The sequence below is a fragment of the Littorina saxatilis genome, linkage group LG6 (assembly GCF_037325665.1).
Source record: "Littorina saxatilis isolate snail1 linkage group LG6, US_GU_Lsax_2.0, whole genome shotgun sequence".
In the NCBI taxonomy this organism is placed as follows: domain Eukaryota; kingdom Metazoa; phylum Mollusca; class Gastropoda; order Littorinimorpha; family Littorinidae; genus Littorina; species Littorina saxatilis.
In genome coordinates, this window is record NC_090250.1 from 5,526,657 (window position 1) to 5,544,050 (window position 17,394).

The 17,394-nt window shown below is 40.9% G+C and overlaps 1 protein-coding gene across 2 annotated transcripts; it reads left to right on the forward strand.

The window, feature by feature from the left end:
* The first annotated feature begins 275 nt into the window (after positions 1–275).
* Positions 276–16,654, forward strand: LOC138968353 (proteolipid protein DM beta-like). 2 transcript variants are annotated; one of them, XR_011456151.1, is made up of 8 exons: positions 276–509; positions 1,351–1,510; positions 2,224–2,383; positions 2,826–2,997; positions 6,191–6,279; positions 7,848–7,913; positions 12,241–15,473; positions 16,272–16,654. XR_011456151.1 is itself a non-coding variant. In XM_070340907.1 (7 exons), the coding sequence occupies exons 1-7, from the start codon at positions 506–508 to the stop codon at positions 12,409–12,411; spliced, it is 822 nt and encodes a 273-aa protein (XP_070197008.1). In that variant the 5' UTR covers positions 276–505; the 3' UTR covers positions 12,412–16,654. The 2 variants fall into 2 exon arrangements, 1 of the variants encoding a protein (XP_070197008.1); XM_070340907.1 differs by having other exon boundaries at positions 12,241–16,654.
* Positions 16,655–17,394: the final 740 nt, after the last annotated feature.

The following is a 17,394-nucleotide window of genomic DNA, read 5'->3' on the forward strand; positions in this document are numbered from 1 at the left end:
GGGAGGTAACTCCGGTATTAGTAAGCATCACAACGTTGATGGGAAATAACTCTTTTCATAACATCTTGGCAAAATTATCGTTTGTTCAAGGTTGCATCCCTTGGATTGCAGCGCTATCTCCTATGCCAATGGCTGGGACACAAAGACTTCGTTAGTGATTCCTGACTAAAAAAGAATGTTTTGGGTTCGAAGTTTGTAAGAAAAGGAGTAGCATTCACGTTTTCAAACAACAATCTTAACCGTTTCACACACAGAAAGACGTATTTTGACCCAATAACCGACAGCTTGCCAACGGTAGCAGACGCTCACTTGACTTAATTAAACTTTTGCACCTGAGAACACCTGTAGAATTATCTCCCTTTTTGGAGCGCCCCCTAAGCCGGAAGTGTACATTTGAAAGAAGCTACTGTAGACAAACACTGGGTTAAGTTGTACAACATGTAAACAGACTACTGCTTCTAACCGTTTCTTTTCAGGGGCCTTGGTTGAGTGTTTTGATTTAGTCATGGGTAAGTGAACTTTTATTCCTGCTGGTCTACGTGGTTATATTCTTTAGAGCAGAATGTCACAGTCAAAAGATCGTGTAGGTTACCTAGCTCAAAGTTAAGCTAGGATAGCAACTGATCAAAAGATCAGACAAAGGCTCAACAGACTAAGTACCAGTCTGTCAACATATCATATCAGAATGTCTCCCAATTCTTTGTCTTTTTACAGAACTTCTGTCCCGTTTTCTCACTTTTTAACCACCTCAGTCACTGAGTCAGACTAACTCACTCATATGCCCATCCCATATATGTAATGTTAGAAAACAATCATTTATTGTATTCAAGCAAAATGTAATTAGTAGATTTTCAGAGCGGCTGTACATCAACATTTGTATGTAAAGACTGAAAGACTGTTCAAATCAAGAACACGATAAGTTCTTTTTCAATTAGAGTTGTACAAGTTTGTAATAAAAAAAAAAGATAAATGAGATCTGCATCCTGTCAATGGTCATACAATGTGTAGGGTTGTAACTTGTAGAACTCTAGAAACAATGGGAAAAATTCATATTATTGACAAGCCATAATTAAAGCAAGATTCAGTTACTCATTAAGTTCTCTTTCAGTTTCACTAAAGTTTCAGTAGCTCGACATATCAATTATCATACATGTACAGTCATACTCATAGTCTTGACTTTAGTCCATAAAACAAACAATCATCACAGCATCACAGAATAGGTCATTCAATGATTCAATGATGTAGACTTAGAAGTTAGAGCTCTACTGTTTTCAAATGTCATTTTTGCTGTAGTCCATGAGAATAAGTGAAACAATCTGTCAGTCAGGAACTGTTATCTTGTGATTGCAGCAGGGTTTTTCGAGTGCATCGGGCGGACGCCGTTCGGCTCGCTGCTGGCGTTCATCATGGTGATCGTGGGTGCGGCAGTGTTCTGTGGGACCTTGTACCGTGCCCTGACACTCGTCATTGAGGGAATTCTGGTTCAACTCTTTGGCTTCACTCTGGCATGGTGCGTTCCAAGAATTCCTACACAACAACACAATCCTCACCAGTTTAAATTTAATCTGATCACTCTTTTTGCCCTTGATAATGATATGATTCAAGGTTTTTTTTAACCATCTTAAGACGTAACATTATTTTCATGTATACAATTCTTCTTCTTCTTCGTTCATGGGCTTAGACTCCCACGATCACTCATGTTTTTAGCACAAGTGGATTTTTATGTGTATGACCGTTTTTACCCCGCCATTCAGGCAGCATACGCCGATTTCGGGGGAGGCATGCTGGGTATTTTCGTGTTTCTATAACCCACCGAACTCTGAAATGGATTACAGGATCTTTTCCGTGCGCACTTGGTCTTGTGCTTGCGTGTACACACGAAGGGGGTTAAGTCACAAGCAGGTCTGCACATAAGTTGACCTGGGAGATCGGAAAAATCTCCACTCTTAACCCACCAGACGGCAGCGACCGGGATTCGAACTCACGACCTCCCGATAAGGAGGCCGACGTCTTACCACTGCGCCCGTCATGTATACAATTTATAATACGAACAATTAATTGACAATTTTGGCTTGAATGCTCTTAAAAACAACCGGATACTATTATTAAAAGCAGTGTATAGCCTGGGAGCAATGGCCTAGTGGATATGACGCCAGCCTCCCAAGCGGAAGGTTGTGGGTTCGAACCCCTTCACGCATTACAACATGTCACTGTCTGTTTCAGGCTGGAGATTGTTCAGATCATGTTCGTGGTCATCGGGGTGGTGATGGGGGTGTTCACCATCCTCCTCCTCGTCTTCGCTTTCTTAGCAACCGGCTCCACACGCCAGAACATATACTCCGGAGCCAAATGCATCATGGGAGGCAGAATTTCAGCTGGTTTTGTAAGTGTGTCTATAACATGAACATTGTACATTTAATGTTTGTGTGTACAGGTGTCAACTTAACTGTTATGGACTTTTGTTGTGTAGATATTCTTTGTTTTAAGTACTCAACCTAGTCAGTCAATAGTGGTACCTACGTTGAAATGGTTGTGCTAACAACAAACAACATCTGTTTTGCGTTACCTTGTCCTATAACATTGTAAAGCAAACCTGGAACGCCGAAGAAGAAGTAAAGCAAGATGATTCATATTTCAGCTTTATTTCCTTTTCACGTTTTTCATTTTCTTTTTTTGCAATCCCAGATAGTAATAATTTGTCGATGCATCAGCAGTTTAACTTTTTATTACATGATTTTGAAAATACATGTCCTTTTTCAGAGTGAATGTTGCAATCAAGGTGTCATTTTTTTTTTTTAAATAACATGTTTTTTTTCTGGTTTCAGTTCATCTTCATCTCCTACATTTTGAGCATGGCATGGATTGCTATCTCCTGTATCGCCATGATTCCTGTCCTGCTATACATCGCTACATACGGCATTTGTGAACGTGAAATCTACAGCCACACCGCTCAGGAACTCACCGACATGAGCTACTGCTTCAACCTAACGCGATTCGGTAAGACTAAGACAAAACTCGATGTTTCCAATTACCCCGGCTGACCCTACACTTTCTACTCGACCCTACAACTTATTTTGAACCTTCAATAACAACAACAAATGTAAAATGGCAAAACTGAATTTTGCACTCAAGTATCCCAACCATAATTGAGCCCGAAGTCAACTTCACGAAGGTTTTTTTAACAAAGTCTCTTTACCAAAAATTCAGTGCTAAACCTTCATGCGGCCAGCTTCACAAAGTATACTTGGCGTAGTCGACTTTGCCGAGTTAAGGCAGGTCAAATGGAGACAGGGATATTACTCTTCATACACAAAGGGAAGCCACTGAGTTGTGTCGCCATTTTTTCCTGGCAGGCTGGGAATTCGAACACATCGAACAGGGAACGCAGAAGAAGAAGAAGAAGAAGAACACGTCGAACATTCGAATGACGTAAATAGAACAAACGTCACATTTTTCAGGCAGCGGAAGTGTGGTGACGTCAGAAAATGACGACACCGCCAGAAATAAAAACAATGCGACACGCCTACCAACCACGAGGTCAAAAACACGTGGGCATCTAATGAAATCGGTACAAAGCCGTTCTCTTTGCCAGTGACATCGTAATAATCACCAAAGCTAACATTGAAGCTCCGGTAGCAGGTAAGAGAGTGTCTCCCAACCCGTGATGCTCACAGCGTGATTGCATCAGAATACCACATGTTAAAACCGGTGTTTGAACTAGAATAATAGCCAGTAGTATTAAGAACAAGTGTCTTGTGTATGCAGCCCTCTTTCTACTGTACGCTGGCAGCAGATAATACTTCTTCTTCTTCTTCTTCTTCTTCGTTCGTGGGCTAGGAAGCATGCTGGGTATTTTCGTGTTTCTATAACCCACCGAACTCTGACATGGATTACAGGATCTTTTCCGTGCGCACTTGGTCTTGTGCTTGCGTGTACACACGAAGGGGGATAAGCCACTAGCAGGTCTGCACATAAGTTGACCTGGGAGATCGGAAAAATCTCCACACTTAACCCACCAGGCGGCCGCGGCCGGGATTCGAACCCTCGACCTTCCGATTAAGAGGCCGACGTCTTACCACCACGCCACAGCGCCCGTCGCAGATAATACAATAATTGAAGTCCTTCGAGGCATAAGGGGCCCATAAGGCGAAAAATTGCTTTAATTCCACCCTCAAAAAGTCCCAGCCTTCAAACCGTAACAAATAACAGTACGCACTATTAAGCAAAATTATAAACCAAGCCTTGATTATTAATTTTTATTATTACACTTGTATCAAACAAGTGACCTCCACCTTTTGATTGGCGTTTTTATTACATTTGAATCGGACTTGTGGCCTTTCAAAGTTGCGGTGACCTTTGACTTTCAACAGAGGTCATATGTAACTGGTTTTTGAGTCACTTGAGAAAAAGTGACTCTATGTAATCGGTCAGTGTTAGTCTGTCCGGCCGGCCGGCCGGCCGGCCGGCCGTAGACACCACCTTAACGTTGGACTTTTCTCGGAAACTAGCAAAGCGATCGGGCTCATATTTTGTTTAGTCGTGACCTCCAATGACCTCTACACTTTAACGATGGTTTCGTTGACCTTTGACCTTTTTCAAGGTCACAGGTCAGCGTCAAAGGAAAAATTAGACATTTTATATCTTTGACAAAGTTCATCGGATGTGATTGAAACTTTGTAGGATTATTCTTTACATCAAAGTATTTACATCTGTAGCCTTTTACGAACGTTATCAGAAAAACAAGGGAGATAACTAGCCTTTTCTGTTTGGCAACACACAACTTAACGTTGGGCTTTTCTCGGAAACTATAAAAGTGACCGGGCTCAAATTTTATGTGAACGTGACTCATTGTGTTGTGAATAGCAATTTCTTCCTGTCCATCTGATGCCTCATATAATATTCAGAACTGCGAAAGTGACTCGATCGAGCGTTTGCTCTTCTTGTTAAAAACATAATTTAGTTGGCTCATATATCTGAGACAAATGATCGGACAACAGCCCTTTACATTATCGTGATTTTTCTGAGGCACACTGGACAGTAATAGTGCAAAGGGTGGGGTTAATCAAGGGAGTGAACCCCCCCTAAAAACACTACCAACCTGTCGGGTTTTTTTGGTTTTTTTAATGCCGTTTTGATCGCTCTTGCGTTTACAACCCATCTCATCAAATCGTAATTTATTTCCAGGCTACCAGCAATAAAATACCTCAACATGAGGAACAAATTTAAAATAAACTCTGGCAAAAGACGTGACGTCACAAAGTTTGAGTATGCGCAACATTTTCGTTTACCAGTGCACTTCGTTACCTGCCCATTGCTGCTTTGGGTGATATTTTTTAAATGACTATTCCTATGCAGATGTTTGTGTAATTGGCCGTTTTCAAAACATACCCATTTTTCGATTTTTCGGTCCAAAATTCAAAACGGGCACTGTCTTCCGAGACTCATAGCTCCGAAACGAACCCACTACCCTATATTTTTTTTATGCTGAATGCATAGCAGACAGATCGAACTTAAACAATAACCAACTTTTGGGAGAAACCAAATTATATTTAACGGGTCCAGTGAACTACCTTAAGGACCGAGTTAAGGACAGAGTTAAGGACAGAGTTAAGGACAGGCTTTACGGGGAAAGTTACTCATTTGTCACATCCACAGCTTGCACTATTTCCCTTGGGATGTTCTTCCACTCAATCACTAGATACATTTGGAGTCAGCAGCAGTGGCCTGTGAGCATTACCATAAGCAGAGATTGTATTTCTGTGGTGGGTCTGAGTTTTTGTTCCTGCATTGTCAATGACATTTGGTATTTTTCAATTTTGTTATTTTTTTGGTGTGATTTGTGTTTGTTGGTGTAACGTGTGGAGATCTGTTGGCTGTACAGGTTTCTACCGGTCAGGGGAAGGCCAGAATCCAAGTCTTAGGTCAGACAGGTTGCGTGATTTGTGTTTGTTGTTGTAACGTGTAGATCTGTTTGCTGTACATGTTTCTACCGGTCAGGGGAAGGCCAGAATCCAAGTCTTAGGTCAGACAGGCTGCGTGATTTGTGTTTGTTGTTGTAACGTGTAGATCTGTTGGCTGTGAGTGTGCAGGATTCTATCAGTCAACGGAAGGCCAGAATCCAAGTCTTAGGTCAGACAGGCTGCGTGATTTGTGTTTGTTGTTGTAACGTGTAGATCTGTTGGCTGTGCAGGATTCTACCGGTCAGCGGAAGGCCAGGACCCTGACTCTGGGTCAGACAGGCTGTGCGAACACAGTGAACTCCGCACCATGTGTAACAGGGTAAGTTGTAACAGTAGCATGTGTAACACTGACACTAGGATTAGCAACACCAATCCCTGCAGGACAGTGGATTGGCGTCAACACTTCTTTCAACTTGCAGATGAATTTGCTGTCACTTCGGTAGAGTTAGCAAACATTTTTCATGGTAGGGAAAGGTGATACCTTGGACTGCCTAAAACTTAGGGAAAGTTGGTAACGTAAAACTAAGCGTAAGCATAAGTATCTTTTATTGCCAAAAAGATCAAGTTTTTCAAAATTGTGAGCTAAGATTAGAGTAGATGAAAAATGTCCCTGAATGTACAACGCTTAAGTTCAAAATAAACTTATTTAGTTAATGAGAAATGTCTCCTGTGTCTTCTGGCAAAAGACAACAAGCAAACGAATGAAATCCACAACTTTAGAGGTATGGTGTGTTCAATGAATGCAGGGAGACAGGGGTAATTTGTTTGTCTGGAGATAATGCTGTTACCTCCCTTGGGTTAGTTGATTTTGATACTGACTCGGTGGAAACCCCCCTTCAATGCTGTTACCTCCCTTGGGTTAGTTGATTTCGATACTGACTCGGTGGAAACCCCCCTTCAATGCTGTTACCTCCCTTGGGTTAGTTGATTTCGATACTGACTCGGTGGAAACCCCCCTTCAATGCTGTTACCTCCCTTGGGTTAGTTGATTTCGATACTGACTCGGTGGAAACCCCCCTTCAATGCTGTTACCTCCCTTGGGTTAGTTGATTTCGATACTGACTCGGTGGAAACCCCCCCTTCAATGCTGTTACCTCCCTTGGGTTAGTTGATTTCGATACTGACTCGGTGGAAACCCCCCTTCAATGCTGTTACCTCCCTTGGGTTAGTTTATTTCGATACTGACTCGGTGGAAACCCCCTTTCAATGCTGTTACCTCCCTTGGGTTAGTTGATTTTGATACTGACTCAGTGGAAACCTCCCTTCAATGCTGTTACCTCCCTTGAGTTAGTTGATTTTGATACTGACTCACTGGAAAACCCCCCCTTCAATGCTGTTACCTCCCTTGGGTTAGTTGATTTTGATACTGACTCAGTGGTTACCTCCCTTGGGTTAGTTGATTTTGATACTGACTCAGTGGTTACCTCCCTTGGGTTAGTTGATTTTGATACTGACTCAGTGGTTACCTCCCTTGGTTTAGTTGATTTTGATACTGACTCAGTGGTTACCTCCCTTGGGTTAGTTGATTTTGATACTGACTCAGTGGTTACCTCCCTTGGGTTAGTTGATTTTGATACTGACTCAGTGGTTACCTCCCTTGGGTTAGTTGATTTTGATACTGACTCAGTGGTTACCTCCCTTGGGTTAGTTGATTTTGATACTGACTCAGTGGTTACCTCCCTTGGGTTAGTTGATTTTGATACTGACTCGGTGGTTACCTCCCTTGGGTTAGTTGATTTTGATACTGACTCAGTGGTTACCTCCCTTCAAAACTTTCAGAAAATCAGGTCCTAAAAGGGAGGGAGTGTTGAAATAAAGAAAGGACTTGTTAACACAATATCAGATGTAGCTTGTTTTGATTGCTTTACATTGTCATGTTTTTCACAGGTGACTGAGGCAGGACCGTTATTCGTCGTGGCTTTTGCATCGGCCATCATCGTTCTTTTAGGCATGGTGAGTTGGTGATTATTATACATCCTTTGCAAACAGTCTCATTTTTGTTCTGCTTAATTCATCTGACACTTCCAGTTGGCAAGAAAGCTGCTTGGTTGTTATTAAAGCAAGTCAAATGAATGAATGAATACTCCCTACAGTGATAGATGGTGCATAAACTAGACTCAAGACTCACAGATTTTAATGTCCTTATAAAAACTAGGAAATTGCCTCGAAGTGTCAGGCGGTTTAAAACATAAATAACATCTCAATCACTAACAGTTTAAGATTCCACTAAAAAATGCCATAACATTCTTTGCAATCACTCATGAGGTGCGTAGGGTTTTATTTTGTAAGTACATACATTTATTTACTTTTTAGCAGATTCGTGCAAGGAATCTGTTGTTTTATTTTCTCTACTACTCAGGCTTTTATGGGAGGGGGGGGGGGGGGGTGGTGGGGGTGTGTGTGGTTGCAGAAACAGTTGAACCTGATCTGGTGTAAGACCTTCCTTTCTTTAAAGGCATCTAGGCCTGTTGAAGGCTTTGTCAGATTTTCAGAGTTGTTGAAAGAAAAATACTCCTCTATGAGAACAGTGAGTGTTGGTTTAAGCAATAAAACACAACAGAAACCAGTTTGGCTAAATTCTTAATCAAATTGTTCGCTGCCTGTCACTGACTTCTTCAGGATGGCAATAAGTAAGAAATGACGGCACGTGATGTATAGTGTATTATCAGTGTTCGTTTAAGCAATAAAACACAACAGAAACCAGTTTGGCTAAATTCTCAATCAACTTTTAAGCAGCCTGTTACAGACTTCTTCAGGATGGCAATACAAGGTTGTCGTCACCAAGACTGAGACTGGTCTCAAAAACCGGGAAATCTTTAGATGATGCAGTTGTTTTTTATTTCAAACCCTCGAAGTATTCTCCCTTAGCGGCTACACACACTTTAAGTCGTTGGACCCAGTCAAGAAATGACCGTTTGAAGTCGTTTTTTGGCACCTGGTTCAGACACTGGAAAACAGCCGATCCAAGGGCTGGTCGACTGTCAAATCGACGCCCAGCCAATTGTCTTTTCAGATGAGGAAACAAAAAAAAGTCACAGGGTGCAAGATCAGGAGAGTAGGGAGGATGTGGCAAAGTTTCAAAGTTTTCTTCCTCCAGGTACTCTTTCACCACCTTGGATTTGTGAGCAGGTGCGTTATCATGAAGTAATTTGATCCCTTTCAATCCTGTAGTTGGTCTGGCTCTCTTGTAGTAACGAACGATGCCAGCAAGAACTTTTTCCTTGTAGTACACCCCAGTGATGCTTCTGCCTTTTTCGCGTGGTTTTTGAAAAATGACGCCCTTTGTGTTATAAAATATTGTGTATAAAACCTTCTTGCCGGAGCGACTTTTTCGCACGATCCGAGGGGCATTGGCACCTTTTTTTTATCCATGCTTTGTTTTGAGCTTTTCTTTTTGGCTCAAAGAAGTACACCCAAGTTTCGTCTCCAGTCACGATCTCATCCAAGCGTTTTTGATCACATCCGTCGTATATCTTGAGTAGCCGTTGGGCAAACGTAACCCTACACCTCTTGTTCTCTTCAATGAGGAAATGTGGTACCCATCGCGCGCACACCTTTGTGTATCCAAGTTTGTGTTTTAAAATTCTCAAGACAGACGACGACGAAATGTCCAGTGTTTCGGCGATAAAATGACTGCTCACTCGGGGATCTTCATCAACTAACCGTTGCACATGGGACACCATTTTATTGTCGGTTACAGGTGGTTTCTTCACTTTTCCCCTTGCATCTTCCACAGACGTTTTCCCTGTTGAGAAATGCTTTGCCCACCGAAAAACTGTCGCGCGAGATGGTGCTGTGCCTGGGCTTACAGTTCTCAGCTCTTCAAGTATGTCACCGGCCGTTTTACCAAGTGCCGTTCTTATTTTGATGTAGGATCAAAAATCCTTCTCTGAAAATGTGCTTTTTGCCGCCATTTTTTAGGCCAGTGTCTCTCGCTTACATGACTAAATATACTGTATCTTTACGAAAACACAACGGATCACAAAGAAATTATGCACAATAATACGTCATGTACCAATCTTGATAATGACGTCATTTGTTATAAATGTCGTCATTTGATTCTGTGCAAAAAAGACCAGTCTCAGTTTTGGTGGCGACAACCTTGTAAGTAAGAAATGACAGCACGTGATGTATAGTGTATTATCAGTGTTGGTTTAAGCAATAAAACACAACAGAAACCAGTTTGGGTAAATTCTTAATCAAATTGTTGGCTGCCTGTCACTGACTTCTTCAGGATGGCAATAAGTAAGAAATGACGGCACGTGATGTATAGTGTATTATCAGTGTTGGGTTAAGGGGAGGTTCTAGTATAAAATATCACCAAAATCGCTTCAGTTGTGATTTTGGGGTTCTTGCAATAATGGGTAGATAAAACATTGTATAGTATTGTGGTGGAAGAAATTTCACCAAATCATTAAACCGTTAAAATGACAGTTTAACCGCCAAAAAACACTCTGCTCCTTGTTTCTTAGTCCCTAATCGTCGGATTTACACCAAAATTGGACCATTGTCCCTAACTGATCTCCAATACAAACTTTTCAAGAAGAAAAAGTTAATTATTGGCAGTTAAAAACCCGTTATAAACCGTTATTTTCTAATTTTTCACCGATCTTTATGAAATGTTGTGGTTAGGTTGGTTGTCCCTAACTGAATTTCAACAAGAATAAAAAGTTGATTTTTGGCAGTTAAAAAACCGTTAAATCCCGTTTTTTCACCAATCTTTATGAAATTTTGTGAGTAGGTCCGTTGTCCATAACTGAGTTTCAATACGTACTTTTCAGAAGAAAACCAAGCTTTTGTCAGTTATAAAACGTTATTTTCTAATTTTTCACCGATCTTTATGAAATGTTGTGAATTTCAACAAGAATAAAAAGTATCTAAACTTTGAAGCCTTTTTTTCTCAGAATGATGTTTTCGGCACCTTGCTTCGCCGTTTCCTTGATAACTCAAAATGTTCTCAACCGACTGGAACAAAACGTAGCATGGCTTTTTAGTATTCATAGGACTACACTTTGTGGAAGGCGTTTGTGGGTCGGGATAAAATCAAAGAAAATATAGCTTGTCAGTTAAAACCGTTATATGTAAATATGATGAAATCAACGTTTTAATTAAAATAACGTAATTTTGATTCCACAAAATGTAGTCCAATTACATGTTATTGTATGTTTTGAATTTCTTTAAAAAATGTGCGCTCCTTGAAGAATTATCAAGGAAACGCCAACATCACTATTTTCGGTTTCTAGATAATGTATGTTTTTCCGTTGAATTGTTTCTCAACGGCAGTTGTCGTGACATATTAACTAACACAATATATGGGTCAGCAATGCATTTGACTTTATTTGAGCCGAAATCCATTAATATTTCCCATTCTAAATAGGAACACAACTGAAGCGATTTTGGTGATATTTTATACTAGAACCTCCCCTTAAGCAATAAAACACAACAGAAACCAGTTTGGGTAAATTCTTAATCAAATTGTTGGCTGCCTGTCACTGACTTCTTCAGGATGGCAATAAGTAAGAAATGACGGCACGTGATGTATAGTGTATTATCAGTGTTGGGTTAAGCAATAAAACACAACAGAAACCAGTTTGGGTAAATTCTTAATCAAATTGTTGGCTGCCTGTCACTGACTTTTTCAGGATGGCAATAAGTAAGAAATGGTGGCACGTGATGTATAGTGTATTATCAGTGTTGGTTTAAGCAATAAAACACAACAGAAACCAGATTGGCTAAATTCTTAATCAAATTTTAAGCAGCCTGTTACTGACTTCTTCAGGCTGGCTATAAGTAAGAAATGACGGCACGTGATGTATAGTTTATTATCAGTGTTGGGTTAAGCAATAAAACACAACAGAAACCAGTTTGGCTAAATTCTTAATCAAATTGTTCAATTTGTTGGCTGCCTGTCACTGACTTCTTCAGGATGGCAATAAGTAAGAAATGACGGCACGTGATGTATAGTGTATTATCAGTGTTGGTTTAAGCAATAAAACACGACAGAAACCAGTTTGGATAAATTCTTAATCAAATTTTAAGCAGCCTGTTACTGACTTCTTCAGGCTGGCAATAAGTAAGAAATGGTGGCACGTGATGTATAGTGTATTATCAGTGTGGGTTTAAGCAATAAAACACAACAGAAACCAGTTTGGATAAATTCTTAATCATATTTTAAGCAGCCTGTTACTGACTTCTTCAGGCTGGCAATAAGTAAGAAATGGGCGCACGTGATGTCTGGTGTATTGTCAGTGTTGGTTAAAGCCTCAATGTGTGTGTGCAGATAATCTTCCTTATATGCCTGGCGGCTAACTACACGCGTATCAAGATCTCTAAGGAGCTGACGCAGTACCGAGACGCTGTGGAAATGGAGGACCTTGACGTCAACACACACTACGACCCGCAGAAAGGACCCCCGCCCTACCTCATAAGCTCGCGCTCTTCCACCTCATAGCATTGTCGCAGTGTTGTTTTCCAGTACCCAGGTGCTGCCAACACTCAAGCTCACTTGCATTGAACACAGTGTTGTTTTCCAGTACCCAGGTGCTGCCAACACTCAAGCAAGCTGACTTGCATTGAACACAGTGGGACCCCCCTGTTAAGACCTCCAAAAGTCTGATAAAATCGGGTCTTACAAAGGATGGAGTCTTATAATGGGGGGTACATTTACACACTTTAGGAACAGAAAGTCTGAGAAAACAGGGTTTCTAAAGGGAGAGAGTCTTACATCGGGAGGTCTTAAAAGTGAGTTTTAAAAGGAAGGCGAATTTAGATGCGTTAGCAAGGACCCAGGTCTTAAAAGAAAGGTGTTAAATGCGTGGTTCCACTGTATGATTTTCCAGTAGCAAGTGCCGCTCAAACAAGAGCTCAATTGCATTAACAAATATCTAATATGTCTTATGATCACCAAAAACGTCGTATGTGTGGCTGTGAGTGAGCATTTTCCAGCAAATATGCACCTGTGTTTTAAAAGGTAAGACCAGATTTTACATGCAAGCACAAATGGTTTAAATTTGGACAATGGTCAAAGTATGGCTTATAAGTTATATGATGCAGCTGCCATACATATCAATTTACAATTCTTGTCCTATTGTTGTACTGCCTCTCTTGCTCTCTTATTCTGAATGTTGCGTGGATGATTAGACAGAAAAGACCTAGTATATGTTTGTACTTAGAACAAAATTTGTTCAAGAAAGAAATCTCAGTGTTGAGTGTGTCATTGTTTTAATTCATTTTTATCATCTTTATCGCAGTTACTTTGCTAATGAGTGTATATAATAAAGTTCTCATAGTCCCTTGTACTACTTTAGTTTACAGTGCATGCATGCTTAAGTGTTTTTGCAAGAAAGACGTGAAACATAACAAATTATATAAACAGTGTATGCATGGCAATTGTGAATGGGGTACAAGAGGTTTTTCTTTTTGTTATAAGTCACATGCACCTTTGTTTAGATTTTACATCAATTCCTTTGTATGAAACTTCATTGTTTTCATGTTTTTCTCCTACTTTTCTATTCTGTGTTCTTCTATATCTGGTTTAATTGTGTATTTATTTCAGTTATGTTGGTCATGAAGAGATAAAAAAAAAAAACCACCAGGTTGTGCAAAATCCTGGGATCTCATACCTGCGTATTAGTAATAGGCTATCCCAGCGATCTGGATCTTGCTTTCATCAAAAATCACTCACGTTATTCTGTTTTTTCTCTCTCTCTCTCTCTCTCTCTCTCTCTCTCTCTCTCTCTCTCTCTCTCTCTCTCTCTCTCTCTCTCTCTCTCTCTCTCTCTCTCTCTCTCTCTCTCTCTCTCTCTCAGAGCCGTGGCATTCTTTTTACCAACTTAGACAGAGGAGAAAATGTCATTACCTCCCTTGCATCATGCCATGATCAGTTTGTTGTTTGTTTGATCACTTTTGTATTTTATCTCTGTTTTATACTTCTGTATTCTACTTCATCGACTGAAAATAGTTTGTAAAAAACCTAGAAATCATGAATCATCAAACAAAAGTAACAATTAACATACATACAGCAGTCATTGTGAAATCCTATTGTCAACATGTGAGAATCGTGCACCAGATTACTCAGTATTTCTGTTGTCAACATGTGAGAATCGTGCACCAGATTACTCAGTGTTTCTATTGTCAACATGTGAGAATCGTGCACCAGATTACTCAGTGTTTCTATTGTCAACATGTGAGAATCGTGCACCAGATTACTCAGTGTTTCTATTGTCAACATGTGAGAATCATGCACCAGATTACTCAGTGTTTCTATTGTCAACATGTGAGAATTGTGCACCAGATTACTCAGTGTTTCTATTGTCAACATGTGAGAATCGTGCACCAGATTACTCAGTGTTTCTATTGTCAACATGTGAGAATCGTGCACCAGATTACTCAGTGTTTCTATTGTCAACATGTGAGAATCGTGCACCATATTACTCAGTGTTTCTATTGTCAACATGTGAGAATCGTGCACCAGATTACAGTGTTTCTATTGTCAACATGTGAGAATCGTGCTCCAGATTACTCAGTATTTCTGTGTTTCACATGTTTCTTCTTCTTGGTCCTTGACTCAGGTGATACTTTATGTCCAAACAGATCATTTAACAACAGCTCAATTTCTGAACTTTTTCTTTTTATTCAAATTGGTTGTCTTCTGCGTTGATTGGCTGCAGCTCTCTAGTACACTTGTGTTTTGTACGAGTGGGTTTTTATGTGAATGATTGTATCACACACACACACACACTCTCCTGCCATTTAGGCAGCCATACTTCATTTTTGGGGAAGTAAGTGTGTTTATTTTGGCTTTGGTGAGTGATAATTGCTTTAGATGCAGAAATTAGGCGATTACTTATCAGGTGTTAATTTCCTTGATGTGTGTGTGTGCCTGCTTAAATGTGTTTCTCCATTGTCTTTTTATCTCTGGTAAACACAAAGTCTGATTTATGGTCAAAAAGATATGTCTGCTCTCTGACGTGTCAGTGCTCAGATAACTCTTCGAAAATGGTATGTAACTTATGAAGCTAACCTGAGAAAGAGAAAAAAAAATTGTTACAAGATTATATTTTTGTATGTACATATCATTTCTATCCTACAAGTACAACATGTGTAACTTTTAGTTATCTGAGAAAGGGTTAGGTGTTTTGTTTTCTTTTTAACAAATTTATGTGTGTCTTTATGTACATATTAATATTCTACAGCATGTGTCTTTTACTTATAACATATCAGTTTTATATGAAAGAAATATGTCACCTCTGAATGTCAATTTTACACCACGTGCAGAGCTTAGCCTTTCAGATGCCAATCACATTCCTGATCACACGACTCATTCTCATTCCATGCATCCCTCTCATCACACAACTCATTCTCATTCCATGCATCCCTCTCATCATACAACTCATTCTCATTCCATGCATCCCTCTCATCACACAACTCATTCTCATGTCCATGCATCCCTCTCATCAGCTTCCACTACCAATATGCTTCCCTTGCTCTGTGCACCCTGGCAGATCTGTCCAGGCTGTTACATGCGATAGGAGCTTCCCTTGCTCTGTGCACCCTGGCAGATCTGTCCAGGCTGTTACATGCGATAGGAGCGTCCCTTGCTCTGTGCACCCTGGCAGATCTGTCCAGGCTGTTACATGCGATAGGAGCTTCCCTTGCTCTGTGCACCCTGGCAGATCTGTCCAGGCTGTTACATGCGATAGGAGCTTCCCTCGCTCTGTGCATCCTGGCAGATCTGTCCAGGCTGTTACATGCGATAGGAGCTTCCCTTGCTCTGTGCACCCTGGCAGATCTGTCCAGGCTGTTACATGCGATAGGAGCGTCCCTTGCTCTGTGCACCCTGGCAGATCTGTCCAGGCTGTTACATGCGATAGGAGCTTCCCTTGCTCTGTGCACCCTGGCAGATCTGTCCAGGCTGTTACATGCGATAGGAGCTTCCCTCGCTCTGTGCATCCTGGCAGATCTGTCCAGGCTGTTACATGCGATAGGAGCTTCCCTTGCTCTGTGCATCCTGGCAGATCTGTCCAGGCTGTTACATGCGATAGGAGCTTCCCTCGCTCTGTGCATCCTGGCAGATCTGTCCAGGCTGTTACATGCGATAGGAGCTTCCCTCGCTCTGTGCATCCTGGCAGATCTGTCCAGGCTGTTACATGCGATAGGAGCTTCCCTTGCTCTGTGCATCCTGGCAGATCTGTCCAGGCTGTTACATGCGATAGGAGCTTCCCTTGCTCTGTGCACCCTGGCAGATCTGTCCAGGCTGTTACATGCGATAGGAGCTTCCCTTGCTCTGTGCACCCTGGCAGATCTGTCCAGGCTGTTACATGCGATAGGAGCTTCCTTCAACCTGGACACATACCCCAAATCAGCCGCCTGCCTGGTTCATGTGTAATTTGAATCAGTTTCGCAGTGTTGGTAACAAAAATTCTGATTAAGCACAAAAAGCATCCAGCCTGCAGAGTTTGGTATTTGTGTGGGATTTTGCTTTTATCCCATGTAAACGCCTGGACAGGTCTGTGAGGATTTACATGATGGTTTACACATCAAGGAAGGTACTTTTCAAAACCATTCCCATGAAAGTTAAGCACATAAGATTTTGCCAATTTTGTCATTGCATTCACATTCCAGAAAGTTGTGCTTCTACTTTTGTGTAAGTTCTATTTTATTTTTGAAGTAAAGTGTTCTTTTCTTGAACAACATTACTGTCTTCTGTTTTGAAGGGTTTGCGTGTGCATGGTTGTGTTGGATGGGACAGTAATATTACAGGCTATAGGGGGGGGGGGGGGGGGTGGAATATAAGCACTCCACCACACACCACCCCACCCCCTCAAAGCCTGTGTTTACTGTATTCTGGACAGGCGTTTTTATGCAGATCTTAGAAAATGTGAGTTCTTAGAAGCATCATTTTGTTAATGGGCTGTTTCTTTATGTTGGTGGTATTGTCGGGAGCCACTGTCTCTGCCTATCTCTAATCTTCATCCTCCCCTTTGTACTTTGTGCCACTTCATTTTTTGTTGTAGACTAAATAAAAAAATTTATTTATGGATTTGTTTGCCTAGCACATTTTTGTTGCGCAATTTAATATTAAGAAAATCAAAAATAAAATAAAATTCGTCCATACACTATAACTATTCCCTGGCTCACTTTTAATATTTTCAAGCAGACTAGAACTACGATAATACATTCTCCCTTATGGAGTTTAAATTACAAACTGCTCCCTCACTTCAGTTGTTACTTCCGGTCCCTTCACTGATTTAATCCCAACCATGGTTATCTGTACAGGACCTTTTTCTGTGTTCTTGTTCCTTTCACACAGTTATAACATTCTATTCTTTTTCTTTTAGTGTCATGTTTACTGCAACCTGCCGCCGTCTATTTCTTCACGCGAGTCGAGTGTGTGTGTCACTGTGCATGTCAGTTCAAACAAATATTTTATATA